Genomic DNA, 11,253 nt, shown 5'->3' with positions numbered 1-11,253 from the left:
CCCCCACAATACTTATGCTGTTTGTCACTTAGCTTAAATGTCCTCTCATCTGCGAATTTTTCCTTGACTTCTATTTCACTGAAACAACCAGTTCTCAAAATTTAATGTGTATTAGGATCATCTGGGAAACTTGTTGACAAAGCAGATTTCTGGTCAGACTCCAAAATATCCATTTTTAGCAAACACCTTAGATGTTAATGCCAATGATCCATGGAAAACAGCTTGTGAAATTCTGACTTACGGGGTTGATCATGCTCTCCTCATTGCCATGACTGTATTTTGTATTTGTCTCTGATTGTTTTTTATACTGTACTGTTAGTTGTTTGTATGTCTTTCTCCTCCTACCAGACTCCCTGAAGGGAAAGGAATATGTCTCGTTCATTGTAACATTTTAATGCTTAGCACAATGCAGTATTAAGAAGCAGTAGAGGCCGGGCGCGGTGGCTCACGCCTGTAATCCCAGCACTTTGGGAGGCCAAGGCGGGTGAATCACGGGGTCAGGAGTTCGAGACCAGCCTGGCCAATATGGTGAAACCCCGTCTCTACTAAAACATACAAAAATTAGCAGGCGGGGTGGTGTACACCTGTAGTCCCAGCTACTCAGGAGGCTGAGGCAGGAGAATCACTCGAACCCGGGATGTGGAGGTTGCAGTGAGCCAAGATTGCACCACTGCACTCCAGCCTGGGTGACAGAGTGAGACTCCATCTCAAAACAAAACAAAACAAAAAACAAAAGCCATGGAGTGAGTACCGCCTGTGTAATCATCTTTGGCACTTGTTAGCTGTTTGACCTTGGAGACTTTATTTAATCCCTCTAAGCTTCAGTTTCCTCTTTTATGAATGGTAGTAGTAGTACTTACTTGCTGTGGAAATTAGCTCTGAGATACAGTATTTAGTGTGGCAACTGACATACGGAATGTAGCCAGTAAATGGAAAGCATTACAGTGTTGTGGTTGTCATTATGTTATGGAAGAAGCAAAATAAATGTTTGAATTAAATGAAAACCCCTACATTATAATTTTAGCATCCAAATTCAGGATATGTATTTAATATTTCATTAAAAATCTTTGCTTAATTCTCTCAAATACTATTTTATATTTAGGTATTTTAATAAAGTATTGTGAAGTAAAATCATGCTTTGGGCTTCTCTGTAACAGGAAAACAAAGAAACCGCTTGGAACCAATGGATACCATATTTGTTAAGCAAGTTAAAGAAGGAGGACCTGCTTTTGAAGCTGGATTATGTACAGGTGCTGATATTCTTCTTTAAACAATACGTTTTAATTTCTTTTTCACTTTATTTCTTCCATATTTCATGTTCGATATTTTTTCCTTTTGTATCTTTCTGTATGCTTCTTCCTTTTCCTTCACATCTGTTGTTACTAATTTTGAGAACTAATTATGTTTCTTGGTGCCCATATGAATGGGTTTGAACAGAAATAACAATATAAATTGATACACTGTGAGCACTTTTAATTACCACACAGATAATAGACTCTTAGAGGCTCTTTTAAGGAACAAATTTTGCATGCATTGAATTTTGACAAAGGATTACAAAGTAGCAAAATGATGAAGGTATTTATTTGATATAAGTGAAATAATCTTGGATTTTCAAGTTCTGGAAGTGCCTGATCTGACAGAGTTGAGTTAATTAATTTGCAGCACAAAGTGGCTTAAGTCTCCAATGCAGAACATAAGCCTGGCTTCATCTGAAGGTGTCAGTATATGTGGCTTAATTGGCTGGATATAGTAGTTGTTTGTTCTAAAATGTTTTGTGATTTGTGATTTTAATAAACCCTAAGTAGAGATTTCATTTATATTAGTGCACACTCTAAAATACTCTTTTCTTTTGTTTTTTAAACATTAGACAGTTTAAAATGGGAATTATTGAAAAGCTATATTTCACTGCCTTTTAAATACAATGCTATATTTTCACCTACAAATATTAGAAAGTAGTGGACATCATTGCTAAGATTTATAAGGATGTACTGTTAATGTATTACCCACCTTAGTTTTTTTTATTATACTTAAAGTAAGCCTGATTTAAATATCATTAATATGTATAATATGTATATTAGTGTGCATGTGGGATTTCTTTAGAATGTATCATCTGTCGTATTTTAAGCCCCACATGATTGGGAAGATGAAGTGGAGATATGCTGTGATAAGCACACAAAAAGTACATTTTTGCCTATTTTCTTCTTTCCTCTGTTCTTTGTTTCTGTCTTTTCCTTTCCTACTCTACTCAGAGTAGAAAGAGAATCGCTTGAACCCGGGAGGCAGAGGTTGCAGTGAGCCGAGATTGCACCACTGTACTCCAGCCTGGGAGACAAGAGTGAGACTCTGTCTCAAAAAAAAAAAAAAAAAAAAGAAAAAGAAAAAAAGACAGGGTACGTGGAGAGATAATTAGTTCTGCAACTCAGGAAACAACTAATAGGAGCATAAGTAGTATAGCTCTGGTCCCCTGGTAACTAGACCTTTTGAAATTTCTAAATTCAGTAATGACTGGAACTCTTACTTAGAACATGGCTAGTTTCACAAAAAGCTGGATATATTAAAATGTATTTACTTTTGTAAAAACTTTAAAAGTAATAAGCTAGGATATTCATATAATTGTTTTATAATTATGATACTAATAATTTTCTCACAATTCTGTATTTTATTATTTTAATATATACGACATTAAAAATAAGGACATTATTCAATAAATATTTCAAAAGTGTTCAAAAGTGACTTTCTGCAGGATTTCTCATGTGTTTTTTAACTTCTCTTTGAAGGTGACCGAATTATAAAAGTCAATGGAGAAAGTGTTATTGGCAAAACCTATTCCCAAGTAATTGCTTTAATTCAAAACAGGTAAGAGTCTTAAAACATTAAAACCCAAAGATGGGTTTTATAGATCAATAGAGCACATAGATTTAATACAATCTTCTATTCTTACAAGGAATTGTGGTGACAAGGAGATGTGGAACTTTCCCTTAGATATAATGCATTTGAGAGTTGCCAAGGACCAGCTATCTGAGGATAGCTTAGTTGGTGGCTTTGGTTTGACAGATGTATCAGATTTATGATTAAAATCCCATAGAGGCTGTAAGGCACACACTTTAGATTTACTGTGTTTACCCCTTTTATTTGAAGTGACAAATGTATAATTTGTTTTTAATATATAAATAAATGCATATATAGTTTATTTTAAAACCTCTTACGGGGTATGTTACTTTTAAGTATCTTTTTGAATAATCTTCCTAGCCTCAGTTAACTCATTTGTTCTAACCAAGACAACAAGACATTCCCTTTTAATCCATTTGTCTGCCTGCATTTTACAGAATAGTAGGATTTTGAGCTCTAAAGTTAGATACATATTTATAGAGTGACTGTCTGTGAGACCTCGAAGATCATTTAGTCCTTCTCTGTTTCACCCACACAACTAGAAAATTTTTCCAAATTACAAATAAGTTAGAAACCAAAGAGTTACCATATTGAATTTCTGTCAAGGCTAGGCCATGGATCTGAGCCTAGTCAGATCATCACTCTGTTGTAAGAGGTTCTTCTCAGATTCAAATACAGGAACTTTTGGATTATCTAATGCTTTCTGTTGGCCAAACTCACCGGTCTGTAATTCAAGTGCAGTTCATTTTCTGAAGATTTTTATCAAGCTCTCGTAAGTATGTCTAGAGTGGCTCATGCTGTAATCTAAATTATTTACACTAATGCCCTAATACATTGCCATTTCTTACAATTAAATGACATGATCATGATTAATTGATCTCAGAGTGTTTTCTTTAATGTTTTAATATTTAATGGGAGTCTAACAGAAAACAACTCTTGAATATTGCCTCTAATGTTGATAATGAATTTAAAGCCTCTCCAAGGGATAACAGATTTGCCAGAATTTTTTTCCTCAAAATAATTTAGATCATCATAAATACAACGATATGTTTTGTCAGCGCATAACTTAAAAGACTTAGTGTATTTGTTAATATCTCTTCTTTAAAAACCAACTTAATCATTGTTTTCTTCAAAATCTACATTGATTCTTCTGTTACTGGTACAGTTCATCTTTCAGAATAATAACACTTCAACCACTAAAATCAATTTGAATATTAGAGAAATATCTTTTCATAATCTTATTTCCATTAAAAGTGTTGTTTTTCTTCTGTCTGCAGTTGGTAGCAAATGGGTAATGCATCACAAAGCCCTTGAGATTCTGCAGTGGATTAATATAACATGTGTCCTTGCGGGCTGGGTGCAGTGGCTCATGCCTGTAATCCCAGCACTTTGGGAGGCTGAGGTGGGCCGATCACTTGAGCCTAGGAATTTGATACCAGCCTGGGCAACATGGTGAAACCCTGTCTCTACAAAAAATTAGCTGGGTGTGCTGGTGTGTGTCTGTTGTCCCAGATACTTGGGAGGCTGAGGTGGGAGGATCACCTGAGTCCAGGAGGTCAGTCAAGTGAGGTTAATCAAGTGAACCTTGATAGAGCCACTGCACTCTAGCCTGGGTGTCAGAGTGAGACCCTGTCTCAAAACAAAAACAACAAACAAACAGATGTGTCCTTGCACAGGAGTTTATCTAAACATCAGTTTCTACCAACTCTAAATATTGAAATGAAAGTACCTACATATTTTACTAGTTAAATTTATTTGAACCTGTGGTTCTCATGGGTTTAGTATAATCTAAGCATTTATGAAATTAAACATAATGATTCAAATCTGTCAAGAAGAGACACCAGTAGATTATTTTGTTTTTTGTTGTTGATTGTTTCTTAATCTCTTGACTGTATTGGGGGAAAATCTGTCTGATATTGTTAGATTAGCTGTTGAAGCATTTGGTGGAGATAGTAGCACTGCCTTTGCCATAACTTTTATTTTATTTTATTTTATTTTATTATTTCTTTTTTGAGAGGGAGTTTCACTCTTGTTGCCCAGGCTGGAATGCAATGGCGCGATCTCAGCTCACTGCAATGTCCACCTCCCAGGTTCAAGCAATTCTCCTGCCTCAGCCTCCTGAGAAGCTGGGATTACAGGCACCTGCCACCACATCCAGCTAATTTTTGTATTTTTAGTAGAGACGAGTTTTCACCATGTTGGCCAGGCTGGTCTCGAACTCCTGACCTCAAGTGATCCACCCACCTTGGCCTGGGAACGTAAGCCACTTCGCCCGGCACCTTTGCCATATCTGTATGTACCTCCAGATCACAGGATTCAGTTTTGTTTACCCCTTTGAACTTTCTAAACTTAGGGAAATTTCTCTATCATTTTCAACAGGAAATTTACAGAACCAAAATAAAATTAGACTTTGAGCTGTCCCTGTAAAGGCACTAAAAGTAAATCATAGGGAAAAAAGCAAATAGTTGAAATGTTATATAGTTATTAAAAATGAGTCAGCTCAGTAGTTGTGACAGTAAAGTGATTTCCTTCACTTCTGAGGCCAGGAGGGAATATTGCAAAATTAAGATGTTTAATATTACTTGGCTGGGCACAGTGGCTCACACCTGTAATCCCAGCACTTTGGGAGGCTGAAGTGGGCAGGTCCCTTGAGGTCAGGAATTCCAGATCAGCATGGCCAATGTGGTGAGCCCTCCTCTCTACTAGAAATAGAAAAATTAGCTGGGTGTGGTGGCACATGCCCTGTAGTCCCAGCTACTTGGGAAGCTGAGGCATGAGAATGGCTTAGACCCAGGAGGCAGAGGTTGCAGTGAGCCAAGATTGTGCCACTGCACTCCAGCCTGGGTGACAGTGTGAGACTCAGTCTAAAAAAAAAAATTACTTAAAATATTAAATTTGAGGGTTCTTTGATGTTAATGAATTTTAACTTGAACAGAATATATGACAACAATCTATACTTTGTTTTGTGACTTGAATAAAACAATAAATAATTGTATACTGATATTGTTAAGAGTTTGTCCTGGGACTATTTAATATAAGCAACATACTTTATATTTCTAAATTAGAAACATGTTATAAAGAAGACTTTACTGATTATGAATAGCACCAACATGGCAGGGGTCCGTCCCTCTTTTGTATATAGTTAACTTACGTATACAAAGGTGACTTCTTTTCATTCTAATGATTTGATTTTAAAAATAAAGATATAAGAAAACCAGAATAAACTCTTAAACAATTTAAAAAATACTTCTGAGTTAACTGTTTTTCCATTAAGTCTTTTTTTATACACTTCTACCTCTCCTAAAATAGTATATAATTCAATTTCAGTGATACAACATTGGAACTTAGTGTTATGCCAAAAGATGAAGACATTCTCCAAGTGGTAAGTTTTATTTATTCATATATGAGTTGTTTTACAGTCATGAATGTTTGGAAAATATTTTTGAGATGGAAGTATTAAAGATGGAATTTAAAAAAATTCTAGAATTTAAAAACCCTCTGGTTCCTTTTACAGAATCTGGAATTCTCTACATTTTACAAAAATACCATTGCCAAGTTTTTGCAATTAACTGACATGGAAATGTTATGTTGATTCTACAGTGAACTCTTAATGCTGTCATTTAGAATGAGATTCCTAAAGAGTTTGTCCTAGTGTTGCCTTCTAGTTCATCCTTGGACCAAAGGAAGAGTTCAGAGTGCAAGTGCATATCCCCAGGAATTAGAATCTTTTTTTTTTTCCTTCTCACTATGTACAGAGAAAAAAAAAATAGAATCTTATTTTTTTAATACGAGGACAAACTTTATGATTGCCATTTTCTAATTTTCCAATAAATATTACTGTTTGTAAATTCACCAAGCAGTATTGTTAGTAGTATCAATTCGTTCCTAAAATGTTCACAATGAACGGAGTCTACAACTTAAGGGGAAAATATGTTATGGTCTTGAAATGAAACTTGAAAACTTTAGTATTTAGTCTAAAATATTTTTCTGATTTTTATAAAGAAAGAAATTGAATGGAATACTTAACTCCTTTACTAAGCTTAAATACTGCTGATGATAAAAATATAAATTTCATCTGGGCACGGTGGCTCACGCCTGTAATCCCAGCACTTTGGGAGGCCGAGGCGGGCGGATCATGAGGTCAGGAGTTTGAGACTAGCCTGGCCAACGTGGTGAAACCCTACCTCTACCCTATCTCTACTAAATACAAAAATTAGCTGGGCATTGTGGTGGGCACCTGTAATCCCAGCTACTTGGGAGGCTGAGGCAGGAGAATCGCTTGATACCGGAAGGCAGAGGTTGCAGTGAGCCAAGATCGCGCCACTGCACTCCAGCCTGGGTGAAACAGCAAAACTTCATCTCAAAAAAAAAAAAATATATATATATATATATGTGTGTGTGTATATATATACATATATATGTATATATACACATATATGTGTATATGTGTGTGTATATATACACATATATGTGTATATGTGTGTATATATATACGTATATATGTATATGTATATACGTATATATGTATATGCACACACACATACACACACATATTTCATTCAAGAAAATAACACTTCAATTGATTTTGCAGTTCTGTAGAATAAAATAGAAAAACTCTTTAAGTAACATACTTACAACTAACAGTTAGATCTAGGAAATGGCAGTGGCCGCTGAAGTATTTATTTTTAATTCTTTTTGGTGAACGATTGGGTTTTTTTCTTATTACCTATAGCTAAATTCAAGAAAAGCAGGGAGCTTATGGTCTCTTTGTCACGGTAATGGAAATGGTATAGTAATGTTCTTCATTTGTAAGGCAGTAGTTTGAACTTAGCTCATCAAAGGCCCTAAATAATCTGTAAACATGTTTTATAAAGAAAAATCACTAAAGCTGATCCTAAAGAGTCATTCACTGACATGTAAACTATAATTAAGTGAAACTCATGGGGATTAACCCCATGTTTTCAAGGCATGTAGATTTTACTTAGGAATGGCTTAGTACCGATAACAATTACCCTTCTGAAGTACACAGTTCAGTTGGAGTTGGGAGGCTCAGGAAGGAAGATACAGTTAGCTGCAGTAATTTTCCTAGACATGCAAAAGTGGTTGTAGAGTTCCTACCCTGACAATTCAGCATAGTGATCACGTAGCAGACATAACCACAGACACCAATGGCTATGAAAATAACTAGACTAGAAATAAATAGGGAATTCTTCTCTAGTGCTCTTCTTATACAGAAGATGATGTATATGGTAGCGAAGGATTTACCTGGCTTCCTCCTTGCAATCTGAAGGCTTGAAGACAGAATCAGCTTATGAAACTGAACTGTTTTCCGATCTTCAGTAGACCCTTTCCTTGCCAAGGTGAAGGCACTGGTTGGATGGCTCTTGGAACAGTGCTCATTTCACAGAATGGCTGGCATGGAAGCAATTAAATGCAGAATCGCCATGATATCCTGCAGTGTGATTGATGAAGAGCAGCAAACCACTTCATGCAATGGAAGGAGTAATTTTGTAATGATATGATTAATGGAAAAACAGGTCACTTAAAGAAAAATTAGTTTTGTTCTGTTACTCATTCATATTCTAGAATAGTCTGTCTTGTTATATTTTATTTAAGTAAATCTAAAGTAAAAGTAAAATATAAAGTATCCTAGAGACAGAGAAAAACCAGTTCAGTAAATAACATGAGCATACAGATCTTCAAGGCTCAGCAGTAAAGAGTTCTGGTATACTGTAACATAAAATTTATTTTTAAAACATGGTATTTGAATTACTTTAATCATTAAGAATAAAAGTACATGCCTTTAATCATAAAAGAAAACTCTACTTTTTAACCTATCCTTAATTCACATTTGAATGTAGTGTAATTCATTAAGAAATCAAAGGAATATATAATTTTCTGTCTCTAACATATATTCCAGAGTTAAAATGTTCTTTAATGTACTTCAGAAGTACTTATGCAGATCTTAAATCTGTTATTCAAAATATATGCTTTTAAAGATGTATTTGTTCCCATGAGGTTGAATATTTATTGTAAAGAAAAGCAATGGGTAATGTGAACATTTTTACAGCCACTGTAAAAATCATTTACCCATGGAAACACTTGTAGGTTGTATATGTTTGCCTGGGCAACAGGATTGGGTAGTGCATGGAGGTTTTTTTTCTTTTCCTGAAGTGATATACAGACCAAATTATTTTAGAAGTGCTCTGCTCACCTTTGAGAGGTGGCCTAGAAAATTTAATTTGGCTTAAAACTTGACTCGTGTAAGGACAGGTATATGATTATAGGTTTCATAATTCATGGATGACAATGATAGAATGTTTAAAACCATGAAGTAAAATTAAGAATAATTCGTTTATGTTTTTAAACTAGTGCTAGTCATAGGAGTCCTGTGCTTGGCAGCCTCATTTTTTAAACCAGCATATATTTTCTAGGTTAACAATATAAATAGTATTACATTCATTTTAATCATTTTAACAGTGTTTTGTTGTAATATTTTAGACTCTGGTATCTTAGACAGGTTCGTATTTATTGCAAAATAAAAAGGTTTTTTATTGTATTTCCAAAAACCAAAATGATTTTGTTTCCCCATTAAATGTTATCTATGCATGAGTGAAATAGCCACACCAATCTGGTCACCTAAACAATAATGCTGACTCTCTTAGTCTATTTGGGCTGCTGTAACAAAATACCTTAGACTGGATGGCCTATAAACAAAGAAATTTATTTCTCATATTCTGGAGGCTGGGAAGCCCAAGGTCAAGGCTCAGGTAGATTTGGTGTCTGGTGAGGGCCCATTTTCTCATAGATAGTACCTTTTCACTGTGTCTTCACTTGGTGGAAGAGCTGACGCAGCTCTCTGTGGCTTCTTTTATAAGGACACTAATTTCATACATGAGGTCTACCCTCATGACCTAATCATCTCCCAGAGGCCCCATCTCCTAACTCATTCACACTGGTGATTAGGTGTCAACATACGAATTGGGGGAGGGGAACACACAAACATTCAGACCATAGCACTGACCAAAGAGAATACTTCCCTGAGTGAGATAGTGGTAGGAGAACTAGATCGGGGCATACTTCTTGGTTCATCACCCAAGATACTTTGTTAAGCATTTGGCTCCATTGACTCAAAAATTAAATTTTAAGTTAATCGGTTTTTATAACTCTGGAGATTCTTGGGTATAACTAATATTTGGCCAGGACATTTTAAACCTACTTTGTGCTGTTCTATGTTAAACACAGCAAAGTTAAACAGCGTGTCTGGTATAATAAGGAAGAAAGCAAATGGTATAAGGATTTGAACTCGGGCGGGTCTGAGATGAAAGCCTGTACTCTAAACCACAGTCCTATACTGCTGTTGAGTGGAGATGAACTGTTTAGGTGGCTTACCACAAGTCACCCTGCCAGTTGGTGTTGGAGCTGTTATTACAACGTGAACCTCTGGGTTCTGAGTCCAGTGTTCTTTTTTGCTGCTCTATGCATATGTGATAATTTGAAAAATGTAATTTAAACTAAGTTTTTCTTGAAGTTTATTAGAATTACTTTTAAAATAAGCATTTCATGTGTTCTATTATCAGTATAATATCCTATTTAAGATTAAGTAGCCATTTGTCAAGTGTACATGTAGGTGGTCCGGCCTAGAGTGAGGGAAGCAAGAGTATGAATTCTGGAGGGTTCTTTCATATTTTGCAGGTTAGCAGCAGTTTACTTTGTAATTTTTAAAGATCTATTTTTAAATAATTACAAGAATAGTATGTGCTGGTTGAAAATATTTGAAATAATGCGGAAAGGTATAATAAAAAGAAAGTCCTTCTCCATCTACACCATCCCCTTCTCCCATTCCCTATGCTGGCATGGTTGGCATCTACCAACAAACATGAAGTTATTCTTGCTTTTATCATAGGTAATGGCATTAAATTAATAACCTGTTAAAGGTGAACTGAAAGGCAGGAATTTTAATCTTACCACTTTATTTATTCTTCAGGGTTTTTTTTTTTTTTTTTTGCTCTGTTTCGTTTTGTTTACCATTTATCATAGGTATGGTCATGGTGATTTTGATGTGACTGTATAAAAAATGAACTAGAAGATTATTTTAGGGTTATTTAGTTACTATTAGGCATTGTACATATAATCAAGATCCAGGCTGTTAATATTAAGTTGTATTTAACATACTGTTTGGAGTTCTAATTACAAAGAAAGAATTCTTTGGGTCATCTTTCTTATTTTCTTCCTCCTCCCCCCCCCCCCCACTTTTTAGAGCTTTTTGTATCTAATAGGCAAAACAGGGCTGTTAGGGAAGGCTTCAGTTTTTAAAATACAAGCTGCTAAACTCCAAAAGGTGTAATACTTAAGTACAAGGGT

The 11,253-nt window shown here is 35.3% G+C and overlaps 1 protein-coding gene across 7 annotated transcripts in view; it reads left to right on the top strand.

The window, feature by feature from the left end:
• The window catches only part of ARHGAP21 (Rho GTPase activating protein 21), a 136,525-nt gene that overhangs the window by 84,048 nt on the left and 41,224 nt on the right, over window positions 1-11,253 (top strand). For all 7 annotated transcript variants that reach the window (XM_024346264.2, XM_054660840.2, XM_024346263.3 and 4 more), the window contains 3 exons: window positions 1,158-1,250; window positions 2,778-2,856; window positions 6,217-6,271. In XM_024346264.2, the coding sequence (XP_024202032.1) occupies window positions 1,158-1,250; window positions 2,778-2,856; window positions 6,217-6,271 (227 nt within the window). The remainder of the gene's footprint in view (window positions 1-1,157; window positions 1,251-2,777; window positions 2,857-6,216; window positions 6,272-11,253) is intronic.

This window comes from Pan troglodytes, chromosome 8, assembly GCF_028858775.2.
Source record: "Pan troglodytes isolate AG18354 chromosome 8, NHGRI_mPanTro3-v2.0_pri, whole genome shotgun sequence".
In the NCBI taxonomy this organism is placed as follows: domain Eukaryota; kingdom Metazoa; phylum Chordata; class Mammalia; order Primates; family Hominidae; genus Pan; species Pan troglodytes.
The sequence above is the reverse complement of the archived record's forward strand: the minus strand, read 5'-3'. Positions and strand labels throughout refer to the sequence as shown.